Source organism: Corvus kubaryi, unplaced genomic scaffold (assembly GCF_017639235.1).
Source record: "Corvus kubaryi isolate FWS band 111438036 unplaced genomic scaffold, C.kubaryi_AGA036_p1.0 37398, whole genome shotgun sequence".
NCBI classification, from domain to species: Eukaryota; Metazoa; Chordata; class Aves; order Passeriformes; family Corvidae; genus Corvus; species Corvus kubaryi.
Window position 1 is genome coordinate 17,389,793 of NW_024581137.1, and position 25,018 is coordinate 17,414,810.

General features: G+C 41.4%; 1 protein-coding gene across 1 annotated transcript in view; it reads left to right on the forward strand.

Annotated features, from left to right (window-relative positions):
* The window catches only part of TRIM71 (tripartite motif containing 71), a 60,868-nt gene that overhangs the window by 21,445 nt on the left and 14,405 nt on the right, over positions 1-25,018 (forward strand). The window contains exon 2 of the mRNA XM_042044027.1: positions 19,206-19,373. Within this exon, the coding sequence (XP_041899961.1) occupies positions 19,260-19,373 (114 nt within the window). The 5' untranslated portion in view covers positions 19,206-19,259. The remainder of the gene's footprint in view (positions 1-19,205; positions 19,374-25,018) is intronic.

A 25,018-nucleotide genomic window follows, 5' to 3' on the forward strand; every position in this document is an offset into this window, starting at 1 on the left:
CTGTATGTCAGAGGTAGTCTTCCACTCCTAGCCCTTGCTTAAGACTTCATCTCCTGGAAATAAATCATTTAACCTGCCTTGTATCTCTGAACAGTGATGCTGGCTGATAAACTGTTCTAGGTGCAATGGCCTTGCTCAGATTAGAGGAATGCTAGATGTCTGTACCCATTCCCAGGAGTACTTTGTGCTACTCTGGGCTACCTGGGGATTCATCTTTGTACCTCAATTGAGGCTTGGAGTGGCTCCAAAGGGCACTGAGCCGTGTGACTGACATGCACAGATTACTTAATAGCAGAAATGGCAAAGCTAGAAGTAGACCACGAGCTGGAAATTAAAACTGGGTATAGTTGTCCTATCAAAAGCGAACTGATTGGAAGCTCTAGTGGCAAAGTAATAGTCCTGTAGAGTGAGAGATCTGACTTAGCCCATCCACCAAGCCCATGGCATGTGAGCATGAGACACAATAGCCCTTTGTTCCTGAAGCTGTGGGAATTACTAGATTTTGTTAACTGCTGGTTTTGGAGGAATCTCCAAATTCCATTTTGTTTCCTGCCCTGAGGTAGAGTTGTGGGACTGTAACAAAACTGTGATGGCTAGTAATGTCGTCTTACTTCCCAGAGATGTGTGTTAGGAGCAAGCAAAAAGGCCACATCACAAACCAGCATTTTGTTGCTTTGTGTGTGTCCCAAAGAAATTGGGGGCAAGAATTCAGAGATAATAGAGGATACCTCCTAGTAGAGAAAGCTCCATGTTAGTCTTTACTGGCATCATTTTTGCAATGTTGTTAGGCAAGGCCTTTCACAAGAACACCTCTGTGGAGGTGGAAGTGGGCCTGTTGTCTGCTTGGCAATAGAGCAAAACAAATCACCTGCACTGAAGGCAGGTTCAAGCTGATAGCTCTGGCACTATGCAGGGGAGGGCTGGGGCTGGGTGGAGGGAGCTGCGCATTCTTCCTGCTTCTTCTCTCAGAAGATCCTGTGGGGTGGGGGGGGTGCTTTCAGCCATGCCCAAGACCTTGCATTAAGTAGTTGTTTTTAGCTGCTCTTGGCCACCACACCCGAACATCTAGGCTATTGTCCCTGGGTGCTGCTGCTGGCTGTTGTGCTCCCCTAGCATCTGGCTCTAGTGATAAGGGACAGTAGCAAAGATGAGGAGGAATGCGCAGTCACAGAAGGGGGCCTCTTGTTTGCCCCTGGTCCAGCTCCAAAGGTCTGTGTTCCTTTTCCCCAAGCTTCCTTGTGGAAGGCTACAAGGTCCCTTACTGCCATTGGTTGATATCAATTGCCATTGGGCCCCTTCAGTTGGGGTGTGGAAGGGGGTAGTTGCATAACAGTCTTCTCTTTTTATGTGTTATCTTGATGGACTGTCTTGGCAGTTATTAGCCTGTTCAATCAGAAAAGTCTACTGACTTGTTTCTAAAGCTTCAGCTGTGTGGGCATACATACCACCATTTTCACCACTGAGACTACATGCTTGCAAAAAAAACCTGAAAAACCATTACAATGGTGATTCTCCAGGAGTTTCTTGTGAATAGTTCCAAGATGCAAGATGTAAATCTGAAGTCCTGGCTCCAGTTCCATTTACACAGATGAGAACTGAGATCTAATGGAAGATTTTTTTTTTATTCTAGTATAAGCAGAGATGATATTTTTCATTTTCACATGTCACTCAGAATAGGGCTGAGGCAAAATCAGGGCCTGTCAGTCACATGTGTGGTTCACATCTTGTTTCGCTCCCATGCCATCTTCTGCTGAAGGGCACGTGACTGACTACCTGAAGTGCTAGTCCAGCATTTGGCTGCTTGTTGTGGTCCAGAGAGTACACCTGAACCCCTGAAGAACTCTAGGGCGTTGTCAAGTCTCACTTCTAGCTCAAACAAGAAACAGAACTCTCTTTTCAGGAAAGAAGGTGTCCAAGTAGCTGAACACTACTTTAATATTAAAACAATAAAACTTATAAAATAAGTTTTTGTGGCAGAAGCTGTGTCCCAATTCCAGAAATAGCCTTGTTATCCAGTCTGAAACCAATGCAATTTGGTAACTGGCCTGTTTGTATGAGAACTGTTTTTTAAAACTAGAGATGTGAGGAATAGGTATTTCTAGTAAGGCCTCTTTTAAGCTTTGTACATCTTTACTCAAAGTGTGGTGATGCACTGGGACAGATTGCCCAGAGAAATTGTGGATGCCCCATCCCTGCAGTGTTCAAGGCCTGGTTGGATGGGGCCCTGAGCAACCTGTCCTAGTGGAAGTTGTGTCCCTGCTCATGGCAAGGGGATTGGAGCTAGGTGGTCTTTATGGTCCCTTCCAACCCAAACCATTCTGTGGTCTTGTACTCCTCTTGGAACCATGGAAGGTAGTACAGCAACAACCATGAGAGTTAACTGAAGTAGCTTGCAGACCTGATGCAAGCTTTGATTTTTCTCTTTTGGAGGGAAATTGTACAGTGGTAGAACCTATCCACTGTCTAGGAAACAGTGGGCACATGCAGGCTGCATGATGTGAGGGTAATACTTCCATGGTGTCTCAGCAGTGAATTGGAGTTGGTGTTAGTGTGAGTAAACCAGAACACTAACCAAGGAAAAAAAAAAAACCAGTTCTATTTTCCTCAGAATGGTCTTGATGAGAAATGTGTGTCTTCTGTACAAGAAGGCTTCTGGTTACTTGTTTTGCTCCTTCAGTGCTACCTGAATTGGGTGCAGAAAGGATTAAGATTGGTGCCATCTGTATGTGTTGATTTGCCAAGTAGATGAATTTTGAAGTTGCTTTCTCTAAGCAATTACCAATGTGGTCTTTCAGTGTCCTATTGGTAGTAGGTGTTATTAAAGCAGATTTAAATATTCTTTTACTCGTTTGAGTGTTAGAATGCTATGCTCTTTGAAGAGAGAAGTCTAACAGACTGGTTAGCTCTGTGACCTGCATGTAGCAGTCTTATCTACATATAGTTCAAAATGTGCTATGTTTGTATTGTCTGCGTGATCACAAACCTTTCCTAGAAAGAAAGGATGTGGGAAGAGAGGTGGTTCTGCTCATCCTCATTCATTAAGGTACGTGTAAAGGTGGTGTGCTTTTCACCTTGCTGGTGAAAATAGTGACTGCGTATGAAAGAACCCTGACCAGCACGTCCACGTGGCTTACAGCACAGGGAGGTATTTTACTGAAGTTGTTAGTGCCAAATTGCAGTTCTCTGAAAACATTCCTCCTCCCCCTTCCTCATCAGAGGTTGTGGGTGTACAACTCAGTCCATGCCTAAAGTCTCTGCTGTAGTTTAGTTTCTCACATGAAGAGCTGGCAGTGAGTAATCCTGACATAGGATGAGGAGGGGAGCTCTCTACGTTCTATTTGGAAAACTTGTGCTGTTGTCACAAAGGAAAACAACAGCTTATAATTGTATTGCCCTTGCAATAAAGTGTGGGTTGTGTGACCCTTTTAGATTAAAGAAATTGCTTGAAGTTGCTTAAATAGGCGTTGAAATGTCTTAAATCCACGTAGGAGTACCTAAACAGCTGATTGCACACAAACTGGCTTTCCCTGTGTGTGCATGTGCTCAGCTGCTAATGGAGGCTCAAACGTGCTCTTCAAATGCCCCTTGGTTGGTCGGAAGCCCCTTTGATACCTGTACTGCCCTTTGCCAAGCAGCAATAAAACCAAACCCTTTCTAGGAACTTGGAAGCAGCCAGACCAGAACTCTGCACGTACAATGCCAACATTCAGCTGAGCAGTTTATAAGGACCAGTCAGAAACTATTAGCAGAGGGCAATAGCAGTTGAAGTTTAAGATCAGGGAAGCTAGAGAAAGAAAGCAGAGGCCAGTTTCTTACTTTGTCTGTCTTTCCTGCCTCAGTAAAAAAGTAGTGGGGATACAGGTAGACTAAAAGCGTTGTTCTGGGTCCTTCTTCATCTGAAGAAGCATGAGCTCTCTCAGATGTATTGTTTTTAAAAATAAAGAACTAAGTAAACTGCTTTAAAATGTAATTTCTGAAAACTTAACTCTTTCCAGGAAAGAAATGCAATATTCTAGTATTCTCTGCAGTTAATTATATTCTTAAATTCTGCTTGTTCTCACTGCTATATGATTGAAAGATACTTGAATGATTCAAATGCTGGAGTGTCTTCTCCTTAAAGCTTGATAATTTAATATTCATTATTTGCACTTACAGATTCACAGTGTAAATTTGGTTTAGAGAAATTAAAGTTAGTTTAATCTTTGCCTGCAAGACCTTAAACTCCTCCTTCCTACCCACCCCTTTCAAGGATAATATTCCACTGTGCCAGATTGCCCATATTGCCACCAGAAAATTGCTTGGACCACTTCTTACAAAATCAAAGGTCAACTCCATGCCTTGGTGGCAGCTGGGAAACTAATGATTTAATGCTGCTTTGACCTTTGGCTTCCTAGTCCGTTTGAGTCTGACCCAATGTTTTAATTTTCCAATACTGCTGGGCAGTTGGCTTTTGTCTGTTTCCAGATGTAACTTGCATATTGAGGCCTGTTACTGAAGTGAGAACAAAACAACAAAACATCTCAGCCTGCAAGGGGAAGGAAAAATAACAGCACCTACTTCTTATGCTACAAAATACAGCTGTCTGATGACACTGATGCTTCCACAACTAACAAGGTCAGATTTAGAATAACAAAACGTGAATATTTGTCCCAACATTCACATCTAGATTTAAAGTACATTAAGAGCACTCTTAGTGAAATGCTGCTTTTTTACGTGTCTGTAAAAAAGTAACCAAGTAAAACCAGTAGCTGTTTCCCCTCTGTTCTGCCCTTAATCTCTCAAAAGAAGTATTTATTTTTTTCACTGGAATAAAAGTCAATGTTTGATCTGATACTGGGAAATACAGAAAAAATAACCAGTTGGTTGTTGAAAATGCACATGCTTGCTGTGGGTTAGGGAATTGAAAGAAATGTAAAGTGAGATGGAAACCAGTGCTGACTGACGTACCCCTTCATTGAGACTGGGAAGTTCCTTTTTTTTCTTTCCCCCTATAAGGAAAAAAAAAAAAAAAAGTACTGCTCGAGAGTGTTTTGTCACGGATTTTTGGTGTATACACAATGTGAATATTGCATTAGGTTTTTGCAATACCGGTAATTTGGCGACCATTGCCAGTATAGTTTGCATTTGCTGTTAATGGTGTGATAATGGTGGGGAAAGCACCCTGAGGTGATTCGTCTTTTCTTAATGAAAAGACTGCTGATTGTTTGGGAAGCTCCCCCTTGAGTACTGATGCATATGGAAGCTCCCCCTTGAGTACTGATGCATATGGAAGGCCCTCTTTGCCTGAAAGTGCAAATGTCTTGTTTTGCCCGGTCTGTGTGCCCAACACAAGCACCGATTGGACTCGATTCCTGACTTAACTACACTGCAGCTCTCAAAGGTCAGCTCATACCCGGGCCCGTGTGTGAGGTTGGTTTTGCAGAGCAGATGGGCTCCTAAAACTTTTATGGTTTCCAGTCAAATCACCTCAAGCTGTAATCTCATTAAATCTGAAGTGAATCAGTGGGTCTGCTTACTACTTGAAAGCAGTGTTACAGGAAGTGATGTTCCTGATGCAGTAGGTCTTTTTCGGCACTAAGCTACCAGAGGTACTTGCCTGTGTGTGGCTCTGAAAGCTGCTCCCTTACTCTGATAGCAAAGGTGGTGTGTGGGGTGCAACAAGTTAACCTTTTGGTAGAGGACAAAGGTAGAAATGCAGCTTTTCCTGAAACTGTAATTGTGTTTGCTTCGGGAGTTTAAATTCTCCCTTGCACTCTTGATCACACACACCCATTGCACTGTCCCAGTGCTCATTTGTGTCTTAAAATAAATTAACAACTAATTTAGGAAACCAGCACGGTGCTTAGTGATGTGCACAGTTGCTGAGAGAGCTGCATGACAGCGCTGTCCAAAAGCCTGACCTTCCTCTTTTTAAATTCAGTATAACTGTCTTTGGGGAGAAAACAGTACATAAAAGAATCTCTGGAGGAAGGCAGGTAGCTTAATTGAAACTCATTTGACCAAGCAGAGTTGACTCTAGTTTTAATTGTCTTATGCTTAGAAATCTGGTTAAGCATGTTTTGTCCTTCTGCCTGGACTGCAGAAAGGCTTTTTCCTTTTTAGAGAAAATAAACCTAATCTATGACCTCCTCATACTTGCTTCTTAGCAAACAGGGGACGTGTAGGACTAGTTTGGCAATATGTAAAAAATTAATGGTCATGGCATAACACACAAGACTTGTGTACACAAGAGCATTCATAAAACACAACCTGCTGATTGTGCAAAGATAATAAAAAATTTCTTCTGCCTTGCCTACCCACTTCCTCCCTCATGATATGTGTGTGGTGTATGAGACCATACCTTGTGTTAACCCAGTCTTTTGGCTAGTTCATGTACCTTAATTGCATCAAAGTCCTGCTGATCCTTGTCAGAAATAGCCTGTTCCTAATTTAGGTGTTTATGGTGCACTTTAAGAACGTCTTCTTCCTTAGAATTTTATATAAAAAGACAGTGAAGATAGGGATTTTTCTGTTGTTTTGTACTAAGACTAATGTGTATTTTTCTTTTCAATAATTGGGCAAGGGTTTAACCTTCTTAGCCACCCCTTCCCTCTTCTTTCTTCCTTTGGTAAAGTGAATCACATTAAAATCTTCCCCTCTAGTTCAGCCTGGATAGCTTTTCTTCCCTTCACTGATGATTGAGCAAGCCTTCTATATTTACATTTATCCTGATTTAAAGCTTTAAACAAGGCTACAGTTAAAGTTTAGGATAAGGCTAACTTGCCTGCACAATGTAGAAGCCATCTAAAGCTGGTGGAATGTGAAACAGTGGATGCTGCTGTTGAAAAGGCTGGTGCTTTCACTGAGGGATTCAAGGTATTTAAGCATTTTAAAAATTCAGAATGCTTTTAAATTCTTAAAAGGGTCCTTGAAATATAGCACTGAACCATGACAGGGTGGCATCAAACCACTAAAAGTTTGGTTAGACCAGAGCTGTAATGCTCTACAGCAGAATCGGTTTGGTGTTTGTAGGAATGCCACACTGTATACTTGCCCCGTGGGAGCACCATGGAATGGATTAAAATAGTGCCTATCAATCATAACTTAAACCTTGACTGGGATATAAGATTGTCCTCGTTCTCCCAAAACTGAAGCTACTACTCAATAATGGCATCTATGGCACAGTGACAAAGTGGAGTTATTAGTGCTATTATCTGTAAGCACCTCCAATCTATCCTGCAGTTTGAAGGAGTAGTGGTCATGCTGTCAATTTCCACTTAATTGAATATTCATCCTGGAAAGCTTATGACTTTCCACCATTCTCAAATTCAGAAGGAAAGCATTCTGAAGTCCTCCCCATGAGGAAAAAGACTATTAGAGTAGGACACTGTGCAGCTCTTAAATCTATGACAGAATTGCAGAAAGTACATTTTCAGGGATTTTTAAAAAAAGTTCCCATAATCAGCAAAGACCACTTGGGGGAAGGGGGGGTTTAAACTTGTTTGTGCCTGTATTTTAGCACTTGGAAATAAGTATGAGGTGGGTAGGTAATTAATTCAGAGCTCTGAAACTTGGAGGTTTTGCTTTTGCTCTGTTGTCAGTGAGGTAAACAGAGATAACTAAAGACACACTTAAGTCCTGGTGGACAATATACGTTTTCATATATAAATAAAAATTCTCTCATTTTATGTTAATGACTTGTTAAGAAAAAGTTTCTGTTGTTCATGGCGACAGAGAAAAAAAATTCTGTGCAAACACTTTTGACTTCCTGGAACAGCTCTTCTTATTCTTAGATGTCTTTCCTTTATGATTTACAGTACCTTTTTTGGCAGTAACTACAGAGCTGTGTAATTATATGATAGATGGGCAAGAACTTACTCATTCACTCATGAGGGATTAAAGAGTAACCTGCAGTAGTGTTTGTTATATGATTATTGAAATGCCCTGTGGCTGTTAAGACAGCTAGGTCTTCCAAAACAAACATTAAATACTAGAGTTCAGTTGGAAGTAATAGTGCACTAGCACCCATTGGATAACACTTCCATGAGGAGTCTTTCATAAAATGTGATTTGTATAATCCTCCTTAAAATTAAGAGGAGTTGTAACAACCGTATTAATCTGACAAATGCAGTCTTGACATTCTACTACAAGCAGCGAAGCTTTGCTCCTCAGGGACAACATTGTTTCTCTGAATAAGATACTCCAGCGTATGTGCCAAGCCCTATGCTGGGAGCAGATAATGATTATTTTTGACATGGATGGTACAATTTGATGGTGTTAGCTAAGGAATACACTGTAATAATACACTGTCAGAAACTACTGCCTGGATCTGGAGCAAACCAATTTTGTCTTTTCTTTTAATGCCATCCAAATTTGGTTTTGCTTAATTAAGATTCCTCATTTATGAGGAATCCCAAATGAAACCTCAACATGTTGTAATCTTTCTTCCTGTTCTGAAACATGTGCACTTAAGCTAGTAAAAATTTTACACTTGCATATTTTTGGTGTGTGAGTGTTTAAAAGTACGATAGTATAGGGGTAGAACTTGAATACTTTTTGAAGATACCTTCCAAATGTTCATGTTGGCTGTTTTGGTGAAGAAAGAAGTTCCCTGAAAGGCCCTATTCTATAAGGACTTCATATGTGGGTATATAGTTGTAAAAATAGTGTGTGGGACAGAGTAAGGCAGAGGAGGTGAGGCAAAGAACAGAGTGGGCCAATTCAGTGCTGCTTTTGTGCTTTCTACAAAAGCTGTTCCACATAAGCAGTAACTAAAAACATTGCAGTATAAAACACTTGGAATGGGTTTATATGTCAGTTTTCCCAGACAACCGTCTTGCCTGTATTTCCTAATAAAAGGCTATAGTTGGTCATATTCACTTTGACCTGAGTTTGATGTGCATATGGCACTGGTAGTAACTGGACTTGTTTAATAGGAATGGATTGTTTCACAATTAAAGAAGAAAAAATTTAACAGTTCCTGCTGTGGGGGTTCAGTACCATGGCTGTTCATGTTACAGCTTTTCTCTGAAGACAGAGATTCAAGGCAGAAGTTGGAGGAGCAGCGGAACTGTGCTGTTCCCATTAGATATCGGGGCTGCAGCAGTACCCAGTGCCTAATGCTGGGGTGGGACGGGGAGAAGGAGAGGAGAACAGGATGGCGCTTTCTACCCTGCCCAGTCGGCTTCACTCACTTGGCCAACTGGATAGTTTACCACTGAGAATGTAGGGAGGAGGAGTTCCTTCCTATAGTGTCCCAGGTGGTCAGCTTATGCCCTAATTGGGTACATTTCTTTTATTGTTATTTGCTTTTACTCCACATAGAAACAGAACCATAGCAATTCTATGGAAGTTTAAGCTAAGTTTAAACCTGATAGAGGTATTTAGTGTTTTGCATATGTAAGAGTCATTGCAAGCAGCTGTGCTATCTCTTTAGGGATATTCACTCCCATAATACTGGGTTACTCTCTGAAGAGCTGATACTGGAAAGCAGGGGAGGAGGGACAGTGTCTTGTACAAGTTGTGTGGACTGATTTTGCTTACCAGGCTGTTACTCAAACTGGAATTACCAGAGTCTAGTAGTGGTGGTGTTAGATATCAGAATTGCTTCACTTTGCTGAATGTGTGCTAACAACCCTCTTTGTTAAAAGGACTTCGAGATTGGTTAGTCTACAAGTTGATGCATTTTTCTTTCATCCTAACACAAATACTCCTTTTAAAAAAGTATATGGAGAAGCTTTTTTAAAATTATGTAGAGATGATGTAATGTTACTAAAATTACCTTAAACGAATGATCTGTATGGAGACAACCCCCCCCAAATATGTGCATTTGAAGGTCAGAAATTAAACATGTTGAGCTGTTGCCTATTGCTGGTTTTATGTTCATGTTACTTCCATGTAAAAACTACTTTATCTGAAATTTATAAGTTTTTGAGCACTGTTCTCTACTAATTGTTTTGACTCTGGGTTCTTGTGCTTTTCCCCTGTGATTGTCAGTAAGGCCACATAAGCAAGGGGGAGCAAGGAGACAAAAATGCTGCAAAGTGAGCTCAGAATTCGTGCTTGCTTAGTTTTCTAGTACTTAGTTTTTCAGTATTCTCTAGCTTCTGCAGTTTGACTTAGAGGTTACTCATGTGGTGCTTCAACTGTGGGAGTTTTCAAATACATGCTTTCAATCTTTTTTTTTTCTCTTATTGCAAATGAGGACTAGACGACACAATTGAAGCATATTACATGGTGTGAAAGAATAAGTCCAAACTTGTGTTCTGAAGAAATACTTTTCTGAACCAAGATGTCTAGTACTGCTTAAACAACAGAAAACAAAACAAACAAAAAAACCCAAAAAAACCACCAAAAAAAAACCCCAAACAAAAAAGCCCCCAGCACAACACCCCGAAATCCTCACACAAAATAAAACTAAAAAAAAAAATCCAAAAACCACCAAGGTAGAACCTATCACAAAGTTCGAATAGATAAAGCAGCAGTTTATCTGGATAAATGTGTTGTTTCTCCTCATACTCAGTTTTTCCCTAGCAGTTGAGCGTTATGAATTTAAGATGTCTAGTCTGATAGGCTTCCTGACCCCCCAGAGAAGCCCTCTAACAATAATTAATGGGAATCAGTTGCATCAAAGTGAATTTTGTTAGGTAGTGGTGGATTGACTACAGACTAGCTGTTTAAGAAAATCAACCCTATCACGCCCTGTTTGTGTTGGGATCAGGGAAGTCTCTCTGTCAAACGGCACACAGCCCATCTGTTTAACATGTTGTTTCCCAATTGGTTTGTCCTCGGCATGAGGACTAGCTGCCCTTGAGTGAAATCTGGGAGCTTTAGGGTCGTTTGTTTCTCTTCCCACTCCCTTCCCCCATCAAATCAAAAAAGAGTAAGTTTTGTCTCCAGTATATTAAGAGACAAGAACTTTTTTATTTATTTGCAAGACATTTAATGGCATCCTTGCTGTCAGATTTCCATGTGAAGATCAAACAGTTGCCAAGGACCTGAACAGAGATAGTGTTCTGTGCAGTGGTGTAGGAACAGCATGGGGTTGAGGAATATGGATTTTAAGAGGTGAGGTCTGTAGTGGTGATAGTCAGAGAGACAATACAGGAGCCTTGAGAGTACCCTGACTCTTAGTCTAACATTTCTGTGCATAGAAGGAAGAATTTCAAATGCTCTTACACTGAGCTGTGTGGGAAAGGGAAGACGTTACATAAGGTGCTTGTAGGGATGTTAATGTTTTGTTTCTCTCTAAAATACCAAGTGCCTTGTGCAATAGCAAAGAAGTTGTCAACCTGTTGCTGTTTACAGCATCACTGAAATCATGGCCCAGCTTTGGCTCAGAACTTTAAGACACTCTGGTTTTCAGAGAGCTGAAGAGTATACTGACTCTTAGTGGAGGACTTGGCAGGGACTCACAGCAGTGCCTCGGACAGATGGACTTGAAAGTAGAACTGTGTCCTGACCCACTCTGTCAGCTACCACAGCAGGCTATTAGCTTGCATACTTGAGCTGTTGAATATTTAGATCCACCCACTGTCCCCTGTGCCAAGACCACCCTGCTGCTACTCATGTCATGCAGATTTGGCACAGAAGCTGCATTTAAACAGCTAATGAGTTGCATGTTGAAGCACAGGCTGGTCTCCCCTATTGAAATCCATGAAAGAGCTGTGACTTATCTTGGGCTGAGTAATCTACTAGCTACTGATACCATTGCATCTTTCCCTAGACTGGCTACTTTACCTGCTTCAGTGTTGAAATAGATGCTGTGACTTTAAAAAAAAAAATTAAATATATATATATATATATTTTTTTTTACCCCAAACAGCTTATTAAAGGAAAATTGCTGAATGTAGACTTGCTGTTAGGTAGTAATTAAACAATAGCCCACTGTGGGATAATTATACCTGCATCACCTCAGTATTAACATTAAAAGAGCACTAAGCCTTGCTTATCCCTATTTAGGAAGAATTAAACCAACGAGTTAAGTTGGAAGCGAGATGCCCTTTCCAGTCTATCAATAACTGGAATCTCTGAGGTGGTGCATTAGATCAGCTGCCTGAGTTACCTTGCACCCAAGAGCTTTAGAAAGTTAGCTGATGAGATGGGCAAAGTCCAGTGACTGATGTGGTGCTCCCTCCATAATCAGAGTGGATCAATGGGGGCGTAGTGCATCTGGCAGAGGTGCTGCCGAGAGAAATGCTTGGGATGCTGCAGTTCCAAGTGAGTGCCTAGAACCAGAAGCTGCAGTCATCACATGAAGTTTCATTTGTAAGATTTTAACTTAAAACACAGAGGATGCAATCTCATAGCAGGCTGGAGCCAGCAAACCCTTAAAACAGCTTTGTCAAAGGTGTGACTTCCTGTCTCCTGGCCGGTTGGCAGCCTGTTGTCGCACCATTTCAGTGCTCATGTGGCCTTCAGAGTGAAGTGGAATTTGATTGTCACTTCTACCCCAAATCCATTTAAATTTGCAAATGCTGTTTGTATTGGCAAAGACAAAGTAAATGGTCTCTGCTCCACTCCCAGCTGACTGTTAATACCTACTGGGTGTTCTAAAAGTGATTAATGTGGCTCTGCATCTTTCAAAAAACTTTGCTTTTAATCTGGATGATTTGACTGACTCAATGCTGTCACCGCTCTAAAATATGTAGCTGTTTTTACCGGCTTCATGATATCACAGCAGGATGGAAGAAGGTAAACATTAGGAATTTTAAGAGTATAGTAGTCTGTTTGATTTACCAGCCTGTTTAACTCAACTCCAGTTAGATACTGTTCTCTTCCAGTTAGAACTTGAGACGAATGCTATCAATGAGAAGATTTACACTGATTTCCAGCTGTGAGGTTGGCAAAGTACCAGATAGTTGTCAGCAAATGTCTCTATGCCCTTAATTATGGGTTCTTCCCCCTTCCTTATGCTGTTCCTACTGATCTTCTGATCCCAGCCTCAGCTGATAAAAATAGTTTATTCAAAAATGAATTTTATGCTTTTTGTAAAGATTCCCAAATCTTTTCACTGAGACTGGAGGAGTATGAAGGGGAGGGAGATAGGAGCAAGGAGGCAGGGGAGGTTTAGGGCTTCCTCACAGAGCAGCTGTCAGTTTAACTGTGGAGTGAAATGACAGCCTTGAGCTGTATGTGGTTTCACATTTGGGGTTTTATTTGTGAGTTGCCTTCACCTTCATGTGCTGGGCCAAGAGATACCTGTGTGGCTGAGAAACAAGGAGCAGAACCCAGTGGAGCATCTGGGGAAGGAAAGGTATTAACACTAGTGCTGGGGGAAAAAGTGTGTGGAATTACAGCTTTATTTCCTATAAACAGACTTGCATGAGCCAAGTCATCTGCTAGCTGGGCTTTTATTATTCCAGGTGGGGTAAGGAAATCAAGGTGAATTTAACAGAAGGGGGCTGAGTGATCCTCTTGCACTTGATGAATTTCTAAACAGACCAAAACCCACCTCTGTTCATGCAAGCGGCAAAGGAAGGTAATAGTAAACTAATTTCACTGTTGCCACTCGGTGCAGCTACCTGTGTATGCTGCATGCCCTGTGTGAGATAGGGCTGTAACACTTCAAAGTGCCCATGCTTCTCTAGAAATTTTGTTATTAGACCATTGAGCTAAATTCAAGAAGTAACTCTTGCCTGCTGTGGAGACCTTCTGGAGCTGGTGTACAATTTCCCATTACCACTGGATGCAGTGAGGAAGACTGGTGGTAAGCCAGTCTCTTCTACACCAGAGCATCAAGTTGAAATACAAGTTCTAGGAGGAATTTGATCATTAACTGGTAGGGAGAAACATGAGGGTTTTAAGTATATTTGAATGCAAAACGTTTAAGGTGTACTGGGAAAATGCCCATAGTTCTGATGTGTATCATGCGACTTGCTCATGTCTTCAGTCTTTCTATTTAGCACTCAAATTTCAAATTAAGGTTCCCGAAATACAACTTTCGTCATGGTGTGAAGCAAGTTAATTGTCATGAATTGCCATTGAAGTGGAAACTAAGGACTAGCTTCCTACAGAGTAAAAATATTACCTATTTTGGCAACAATTATCTGTATCAAACTCTACACCACTCAGGATGACTAGTTCATTTGTATGCTGTTTCAAAAAAAAGGAAATAATTGCTGCATGCAGGGAAGCAGCTTTTTCTCCAGGGAGGGAGGGAAGCAAAAAAAAAAAAACACAAAAAAACCCACCAAAAAAAACCAACCAAACAAAAAAAAACCAAAAACAACAACAACAACAAAAAAAACCCACAACAACCAAAAAAACCCACCAAAAAAAAAACCCCCAAAACCACAACAGTGCTGAGGAAATAGGACCAAAATTCCTTGGAAAATTGCTTTATACTAAACTCGGTCATCTAAGCCTTACATGCTACCTAACAAAGCCACTGGTGTTTGAGTTACTGTCAAGGGAACTTGATAATAAAACACCTTTAGTAATGGAAAACTTTAAACTGACTGGTAAGTCAGTTTAAATGGTAAGTTTAATTTTTTTTTTTTAATCATAAAATCAACCTTCATTAACTTACAAGTGCCATACTGAAACTCTTCCAAATGTAGAAACTAAGAGGCTACTGTTTTGTCTGTAGACGTTTTTTATTGTTGGTTAAGGTAAAAGGGTAGATTTTTAGAGCATCAGACTTGCATTTTAAGAATAAGGTGGCCTTGTGTGCTGCTGCCTTGTACAAATTCTTAACACTGTAGGCTTAAATAAAATCCTTGCAAGATACTGAAATGTCATGGCAGAAAACAAATTTTGAACATGATTAGATTCCCCATGCTTTATTGTCCATTTGCATGCACATGTGCTCTGAAAATGAGAGAAACAAAGTGTTTGCAAGCTGGGAGGAGACGGCACTGTGAGTATTGCAGAGAGAACATTTATTTAAACACAGTGTAAGGATAAGCCTCCTCAGATGCTGTTTCTGCTGAATTCTCCTCTGTCATGGTGCCTACTACATTCCATTGCTTTTGTCTGGGCTTGGTATTTGGGAAATTTTGGTGAGGGCTGCTGGAAGGTGGGGGGGGGGGGGGTTGGGATGGGACACGCTGGAAGCTGGTCAGCAGTAAGGAGAGAAGGGCTGGTGTGGGAATTGTGGAGTGGGGTCAGGGTTTAACTTTAGTGGCCATTCATCAGATGATGATTGATTGCTGTGCAGTCCCGGGGGACGTTTAACAACATCTCCGCCCATCCCCCTGCCCCCTTTGAAAGCAGATGGACCAAAAAATGGGGAGAGCGACACCCAGGAATTCCTGCTGTTGTAAAATGTTTTTACGGTGCACTGTACAGCCTTTCCTGAAGCAATCACATTTATGGCCTTGCTGTTGTATTTCTTGGGCTGCTGTGGCTGTAAAAGATGAATAGCCCTGTAACATGGTTCACTGATTCTGTTTAAATTGAAGTAGGCTCCCTTTATTGTTTTGTGTCTAAAATTGTATGCCACCAATTCAGGAAATATTTCCTGTTTGGGAAATAATCAACCCATAGCTGATTTATTTTAAAATAAATCACTTTTAACTATCTGTAAAACTAGTCCCCTCTTCCTTCTGATTTCTCTCTTCATTTAATTCTGGTGGAAATTCTAAAATACTAATTAATGCAGTGGAACAGTTTTAAAAAAGAAATAAAAGCTCCTAAACTTGCTTATTAGTCTTTTTCCCCTTACTGGATAGGGTGTTGTAGGGCACCAGTTTTTGTCTTAAAAGTGTTGTTTGTACTTAATTACTTGTTAATTACTGCAGAAAGAAACAATTAATTAAATGCAATTTACACAGATTATAAATTTCTTTGAAATGAAAAATCTCTGCTTTCATACTGTTTTCCTTGCTGCCCATCAGAACATTAGTGTGGTTTGGGAAAACCAGCAATGTTTGAAGGTGTTTGCTTATAAACCAGTTTTTCCTATCTTTGGGTAAATAGTGAAATTAACAGGACAATAGTTAATTTACAGCTTGATGGATCATGCTCTGCCTCTTCAGAGGGGGGAAAAGTCCTAAAAATTTCCTATAGGTACTGCTTTGCTTTTTTGTTTTGGTGGGGGTTTTGGGGTTTTTTGGTGGTGGTGTGGAATTTTTTTTTTTTACCTGAGTGTAAGCTGGTGTGTCCACTAAGGAAGACTTAGTGTTACTCTTCCCTTCTCTCCTACTACTCCTGCCTATTCCAGACCAGTCTTATTATTTGTCCTATAATGAGCAAAGAAAGGAGCATTACAATGCTACAATAACAGTGAACTGAAATGTGGGGTGGCCGTCTCCCATTGCTGAAACTGGAAGAGGGGTCTGCCAGCGCTTTAGGTGCGCTGTGTGTATCAGTTCTGAAAGGAGAACACAACTGTGCATTGTCCTACACCTATCCTCAGTATGAGTTTTTTTTCCAGGGAGTTGTTTGTTTGAGGGATGGGGGGGAAAGGGGAGATCTGGCTCCCCCTGACCCCACTCTATTTAGAAACAGGCATAGAAACTTAATCTAGCAGTACGTGACCTTTGTGGCCATGACCTAGGGACTGGGATGTGAGCAGGCTTGAGCTTAACAATAAACTCCTGGCTGTGGCTGCAAGCACGGGCGGGTTGGATGCTGTGCCCAAGCCCCGTCAGCCCAGCTGGCACAGCCCCCCTCCCTCACTGTTGTGCCCTGCGCAGCTGAGGACTTCACAGCTTTATTCTCTGGGAGCATGCTCCCTTTGCTGGGTAGAGCTGATGTACAGCCTGCTGGGTGCTGCTGACATGTGTGTGTGAGACTGACCACAGGAGGAGAACTGCCCTTGTAGCCCTGCCAACTTTGGGGGTTCTGCTGTAGTCTTTGTGTCCAGAAAGGAGTTTCTGGGGAGTTTCTAGTTCATCTTGAAGCTGGCTGACTCCTTCAGTTCTCTGGCTAGCTTCCCTCCCCACGGAGAGCACTAGGGATTGTGCGTTCATGCTTGTCTCCTCTGTGTACTTAAGGTAAAGTGTAATGACGGAGATCATTACAGCACTATCTACTGCTTTTTGCCCAAGTCTGCTAACTCTTTTGCTCTCAGTTTTAAATCTAGGTTGTTTTTACCTTTTTTGTTTGTTTGACTAAGAAACAAATAAGGCCTTATCAATGGCTCTGTAATATTTACCCAAGACCTTCCCCCGCTGTGTCCTGTGTAATCTTCCAAAATGAGAATATGGCTCGCCACTCTTCATTCTAAATTCAGGAGTGATGTTTCCCGCCACATTTTGGTGGGTGGCAAGAGGTAACTGAACAGTTTAAGCTTGGTTTTTTCTTTGGCTTGAAAGGCTGGGTGACTCTTTTACCCAGTGGAAGTTGTTGCCTTGTAGCAGGAGTGGACTGAGCTTTTCCTTCTGGTATTGACTGTTGTGGAGGACTAGTAACAGAATTAACTTGCTTCTGGTCTTCTGTTCATATGGTCACCATTTTCCTTTCAGCTGCTCTGCTTGACTGAGGCCCCAAATCCCTGCTGTATGTTTTTAAAGTATATCAGATTCATATGACTTAACTTGATACCTTGTCTTGGTTTTCATTCTCTCTCTCAACTTCTCAGTTGTTTAAGTGGAGTTATTTAGCAACATGTAATAAACATTCCCTGTAATTTCAACAGAAAAATGACAGAACTGTATGTGCAAGTGAACATTGTATACATATTTAGACAACTGCGGTGTAAGGACAAGGATCCCTCTAGCTGAGGAGGATGATGTGTTTGAACAATGCATTTCAGAGCTAAGGCATTTTTTCACTTACAAAAATGGGAGTCTGAGACACTGCTTGAGGATTTAGTGTTTGAACAGAAGCAAATATAAGTCTGTTGCAGTTTCCCTGCAGCAAAACTTAGTTTCAAAAGAAAAGGGCAGATTTTAGTAAAATCTGACGTGCACACGAACACACACATACCCCTTTGAGAAATTAATCCATATACCACTTCAGCTGTTGTGCTTAAAGGAGCTTAAAATGTCACTTTATGCAGCTCAGGCAATCCAAGGGAATCACCTGTCCTGTCCTTCCCCTTGCTTTTGAGGGAGAAGGGAAAGGGGGATGTTATGCACCATATCACGAGCTGTTAGCTGGAGTCGGGAGTGGCTGGATGACAGCTGGGAGAAGACAGGCATATCAAACACTTGTCCAATCTTTGTTCTACTCTTGCTCCTTTCTGTGAGGTAGGCTTCAAATATCTGGTGATGAAAAAGTTGTTCATGGTATGAAACCTCGTGCCATTGTACTCTTCCATGGTAATACAGATTTTCTGTTATTATTATTACACTCTAAGAAAAGTAGTGTATGTAGTTAAGAGTAAGACTTGAATACAGAACTTTCTTGTGTTGGACTGTTGTGCTCCTTCATTTGCATCTTTGGAAACAAAAACTAAGACAGCTGATTTCTTCTCCCCTCTAAGAAAACACTCTTCCACGAAAGTTGCTATTTCTGTGTGTTACTTCCCTCTAGTGGATGGAATGGGAGCGGCTACGGGTGATGAATGGCTCCAGCTTTCTAGGCTAACATCTTGGTGTAAGATTGTGATTTGAATATAGGGTTTGGAAGTGCTTTGTGAACAGAACGGAGATTTAGTGGTTACCCACAGGTCACTGTAGCATTCAAATGCTCTGATGGGCATGATAAAGTTCCAGTCTTGTTTTCCAGCTCAAGCATCACTAGCATAGAAAACACTGTCATAGCAAAGGTTTTTTGCTTTGTTGTTGGGAGTGGTAGGGGAGAGTTTTGCCGAACATTGTTGCTGTCCTGAACATAAGGAATTTGCATATTTTGAAATGAGAGGATGTTTTTTAGCATGCATGGTTTGTTTTCCCCTTGTGAGGAGTGGGTGTGCTGGTGTTGCAGTTCTCCAGTGTATTGATTATTGAATGACCCACTTAAGAGAATGTGGTGTTTGTATTTGCAGGAAAAGTCTTCACCTGAAACTTGCCATAGATGCCATCTCCAATCTGTAAGTGCTGGCAGATGGCTTCCGCTCTTAAAGAGGAGCTGATGTGGACACTCTTCCTAGTATTGTATTGCAAAGAAAACAATGACACTTCCATCTAACTGTTAGGGCATGGTTTGGAGTTTACTGGGAAGGATAGCTCTTCCTCTGTGGAGAAACTATTGTGAAGTCTTTGCCTATTGCTACTGCCTCTAACCATCTCCTCTATAGTTGAGCTTTTGGATATATTTTTTTTAAACATCCTGGCTCTGTTTTCTTTTTAATTCTGCTTTTATGTAGTGAGAAATATCTCTGTTTTTCCTTCTAGGTACTGCATTTCTACTGTGATACCTGTTCTGTCCCCATATGTCGGGAATGTACCATGGGACGACATGTGGGTCACAGCTTTATCTACCTCCAAGACGCCCTACAGGATTCCAGGACTCTCACCATTCAGCTCCTGGCAGATGCTCAGCAAGGACGACAGGCTATTCAAGTAAGATACTCCCAACTTAAGTACTTTATTTCCCCCTCCTTCTTCTCCCCCCGGCCCCCCCCCCCCCAGCTTGTCTGTTACAGGGCAAGGTGTCAAGGCAAAAAGCTTTCTGCTTCTGCTGTCAGTCTTCTCACCCCTTCTGTTTTCTCAGATCTCTGACAGAAGTGGCGGTGGAGCTGAAAATAAAGTGCTGCTATATAGTTTTGCATTCTTGCAGCATAATCCTGTGATGTAAATCACAATATATATGAAGCTCTGTACAAATGCACTTGAGTGTGAAGCATTTCAAGAAAGCTCAGATCTTGTATAGCAGTGCCAAACCTGGTTTTGTTTTTACGACTGAGACTTACTTTGGGCATCATCCTGCCTGTATAGCACCTAGCACTCTACCTACCTTTGGATCTTCTTGTCTCCAGGGTTGCCACCAAATACAAAATACTAATCAGCTGCTGGATTAGTGTGAAATTTCTTAACCTGCATGTGCAGAGGATCTAGAGCTGTCTCCATGCGAGGATTGCTCTGCACACAGAGATGCACATTCTGCCTGCTACTGTGTTCTACCTCAGCTGTGTTTTATAGCGCAAATAGAAATACCTGGCAACAACTGGACAGAAGGTAGCACAGTGCTTCAAACTAGAGAAGGAATTTTCATAGGGAACTAAACTGCAGTGATATGTAGATGCTTACTTTTGCTGAGTATACCTAGTGGTAGGTTTGCTATGGTATTAGCAGTAGTTTTGTCGATAGGGAGACTTTGGGTGGGGAGAGCATAGTGGGAAGCTTCACTCCACACCTCCTGCCACGTGGTTTTGTTAGTGTCATGTTCCAAATTTGAGTTTGGTATTGCAAAACTCAACACTATGTGCTTTAACTACGAAGTTTTTTTGGTTTTTTTGAGTCAACATTTATAGAATGTCATGGATAAGGAGTAAAGTTACTTTGTGAATTGGGTGAGCTTTCCGGGCACATGCAGGGCACAAACAATAATTAAAATAACAATAATTAAAATAAAATTAAAATAATTTTAATTTAATTAAAATAAAAAATTAGAAGCTCATTGTCCTTCCTGTGCTGCTTGTTTCGAGTAAATGAGGGAATTAAACTTCTTCTGTGAGACAAGAACAAATAATTAGTCCCTCATTAAGTCTTTGCACCAGTGGAATGATAATAGTTTATATTGGTATAGATAGTAAACAGTTGACAGCTCCCCTCTGCTTCTGATGTTAATTTGTTACACCAGCATAGTAAACACCAAGTTTTTGGAGCTGGATGGCTAACTTTAAACTCCACCTTCAGACAGAATCCTGGAAAACATAGCATCTTCCAAGATTTGTTTTAAACTAGGTTATAAAGCTCTTCAGCAGTATCCATACTGAAATGTTTCACACATCCCCAAATTGACAAGGAAGGAATTATACTAGTTTAAAGACCATCACTGGTGCAGTGTTCTGAATTTCTCCAGCCTGTCCTAGACAAGGGCTTGCCTGTTAGTAATTAAATTACTGCTTTTGACCTTCAGGGCTCTTAATCATCTAACTGGTGCAGCTAAATCATCTAAGAACTGTTTTTTGGAGTAGAAACTAGCAGGAGATCATGGAGCACCACTCTGCTACTATTGCATAAATGCTTTTGTGCCTGATTTTGTTCCCACTGAGTTCATTTTTCTCATTCCTCCTCTTTTTTCTCTGGCTTTTAAGCTGAAGGCTCCTGCCATTGTGGTCAGCTGATTGTTACTTGATGGTGCAGGTAAAAGTTGCATGGCACAGGCTATGCTCATGTAACTCGAACAAGCAGCTCTACTGAACTTAGCTTGTGCAGCTTTGCCCTGGTCTGGCTACAGCCCATCCAGGTTAAGAGGCTGTCTTGGAAGCATTACCTGAGCAGCTTGTGTAAAGATCTGTAAAATGAACCATGTTTTCAAGAGCTGAGTTGTTTCATTAGTTTAGTGGGGTTTTTAACCTGGAGCACGGCACAGAAGAAGGGTAGTGAGCAAACAGATCAGTGAGAAAGCTGATGGGGTTGGAAATCTGTTTGTACTTGTGGAGGAATGGGAAGATTGTTCAGCTCAAGCCAGCTACTCCTGGAGCAACATCAGCAGCAACTAGAAGAGCATGTGATGCTGTTAAAAACAGAGGTGCTCAACTCAAAAGTTTTCAAGGAGCAGAGCTTTCCTTGTTCTTGGGGGACAGTATGGCTATATGTTTATCCTAGGGAAGAGATAGCATGTCAACATGAATTTAAAACAAAGTCTAAAATAAGTAGTCTCTAAATTGAAAGAAATTTGCTTGAGTGGTTTTCTTAAGAGTATGGGAATAGAATTAAATGCCAGTACAAGCTGTAATATAAGGAACACAAGACTGGAGCTCTAAGAGGCTTGCAAAGTAATACCTTGTAGTAGCACTTCTTAGTGAGACTGATTCTTACTGCTGTACTAGAAACTCTTTCTTAATAGGCTCTGAAAGTGATAGCTCCCCTGACAGGAGATGTTGAGGGTGGATGAGGAGGGGTAGTTGAGAGTAAATGGGAAAAGGTGGAATTTGAAGGGCGTTGCAGGAGAGAGGAAATCAAGCCATGAGTCAACTGGCTGGAGAGTATCTGGTTAACCAAAGTTGAAGGCTTTTAGGAAGAAATGTTTATTTAAGCTCTTCCTGTGGCTTTGGAGGAAAGATTGTTTTTCAGACTTTAAAAAAATGCTGTGAGTTGGGATACATTTCAGCCTCTTGATCCAGTGAAGCCTGATGTAGTCTGTCACTCCAGAAGAGTCCAAACCTCACTTTTCAAGGAAGTTGAAGTCCTCTGCAAGAAATAGCAAGCCTAAGAGCAAGAGGTTTACTTTGTTTTTGAAGTTTCTGCAGCAATGGACAGCTTTCCCTGCTTCCTTGTGCTATGATGGTCCTGGCCTGCATTTCTGAGCCTGTCTCTAACATGAGAACTTGGGCCTGTGTGGTGAACTAATCCAGCTGAAAGGGTAGCCTTTCTGTGGGTTTACTTTTTGGCTGGGTCAGCTCCCTGGCTGGTTGACTGCAGTGCTACAAGGACTGTTGATGGTGCCAGGGAATGGAGCAGAAACATCCAACTCGGTTGCTGGTAGGACTCTTCCTTATTTCAGTGGAAAGCTATACTCCTAGCTGGGATACTTTTCCAGTCTTTTCAGAGACTCAGATTGATTCACAGAGTGATGTGAAAGCCAAAGTTGACCCTGGATAAATGGTGTGGGAGGAATCAAGACTGCTGCCTTTCTACATGGGGAGCGTGTCTCGCTGCCTTGTTTTACCTCATGAAAGTGCACACTTAGCTGTCTTCTTTCAGAATTTTTTCCAAGGACTAGGTCACAAACTGAACGTAAATCTGTTATGATGAAAGATAGATGGCTTCTTCAAAATGTCACGTTCTTAAAATACATCTATACGTGTGTAACTGTATATATGTATGTATGTATGCATGTAATCTAATGCACTTGCATAACAGTAAAGCACTGAGTGCTCCTGTTCATTTAGGGTCAGTTTCCAGGTGGACATGTTAAAATACATTTTAATTTATTCATCTCAGATGTCTTAAAAAGTGGGTTTATTGGAAAACAAATTCTTTCTCAGCTGAGCCTGTAGTTGGTTTTGCTGGGGTGTTTGACCATGCAAGCTTCTCACTGCCCCACCTCACCAGTGAGACTGGCCATGTGTAGAACACAGCGGGAGCTGCTCTCTTATCTACTGTCATGAAAGGCTTAGGAGCTTCCCTCCCAAATTTGTGGGGGAAGTGGTATGAAATAGATTAACACCTTTATGAGGGGTGAGGGGTTACTGTAAGGAACTCGACTGGCCAGAGGAGGAAGCTGATATATTGCCCTGAGCCTCTGCCCTTCAGTGGGAGCTTCCCTGTGGGTTGCCGTATGGATCTGTGCTGCTGGGAGGTCGATACCTGAGAAGGATGGCACTGCTATGCTGCAAGGGATCGTTTTGGGGTTGTCACATTGAGTTAGCTCAGGCAGCCTCGTTGATGGCTTTGAAGTCAGGCTTGCAGGTTTGAGAATCAGAAATGAAGCTTTGTCAACAAAATGGAGTCAACTGTGCTTTTTCTAAAGCTGGGATTTATGTCAAGAGGCTGAATTTCTTTGTACTTGTAGTTACTGTTTTGTGTGGTATTTCAATGAGTTCCTCAGTGCAGCATATAAGCAGATGGTTATTGGGGAAGATGCATTTGACACGTGTCACCGTCCAAAACTACTATTCTGCCTAGAACTGTAGGCAAAAAGTCTGTCCTTGCAGTACAAACCAAAATGATTGTTTAGTTGTATCTGGCATGAGCTGACCTGGCCTCTAGCCCTCCCTCCATCAAAGCTTCTTTTAAAATTACCTTTGTGAGGAACTTCAAGTGAGAATGTTTTAGTGTTTTACACGCATTAGACTGAAGCCTTTAAATTGGTCCAGCTACTGTGATTTGTACTATGGCTGCACCAGTATTACTGCAAATTCACTACTAAAGTTGTTAGTTGTAGTACCTTTCACTGTGACTGTGTAGGGCCTTGCAGTTCATTTTTCTAGTGTAAGAACATTAGGAAGTTTGTATCCAGTTCTTGATGCTGGAGAAAGCGAACTGTTATGTCTTGGTTGTTTTATCCTGCTTTGAAACAGTGATAAGTAACTGGAAAAGTTCAGTGAAACAAGCCCACTGTATCTTTTTGTGACCTTAAGGAACTGAAAACGAGCCACTTATGGCTGGAACACCTTCCATTTGGTGGAAGAGGGCTTACTTGAGACATACCAAAAAGTTTCCTTCAGGACTTTTTGTATTTACTATGCTTGTAAAAGCCAAAGAGGAGTTTGTCAGAGAAGAAGCATCTCAGCTGCTTTTTCCCCGCTAAGTAGGGTTAACTTAGTCTTAAGTTCCTTAATGGTTAAAGCATAAATTCTCCATACTGAGGTAGGAAAGTGTATGTTTAATACTCTTTATTCAATACCTGTGATCCATCCACTCCTGAAATACTGAAGAATTCCTCAGTAGAACCAAAATTTGCTTTTAAGTTTGAATTTTCTCTCCAGAGGGTTTGCACCTTCATTGGAAAACTTGAGATTGGGAAACTTAAATATTGAAATTAATGCCTGAAAAATTATACCTCCCTCCTATCTTTGGATGGATGGATGGATGGACGGAATAAAAAAATCCTAGAGACCTTTTCAAATATGGTCATGCAAGCCAGCACTGATGTGTTGCAGTACAGTTACCATGAGCAGCCTTTATGCATCTCATGGTGCTGCCACTGTGGTGTGTTGGGCTGCAGTTGGTTCAGCTGGATAAATTCCTGGACTGAATTGGTGTAACGTGCATCTAACAACATGGCTCAGCATCTGGATTATCAGACCCTGCTGTTTCAGAGAGCTGAGTTAGCATCTTCAAATATCTGTGTGCTGTGTGGACCTAGCTGTGGACATATTGATTTAATTTGAGTATCAGACAGCGGAAACCATGCAGTGAAGGCATCAGCACCTCTGTAGTTGCTCTTCAGAACACAAGCTTTGTAGCAGTTTTTCTTTCTCCCAGAGAATTGTATGCTTTTGATCATATTTTTTTCGTTTAAAAAAGCAGCACTAGTGAAAACTTGGGAGTCTAGAACATCAAATATTCCATAGGAATATTTAAGTTAAGTAAAC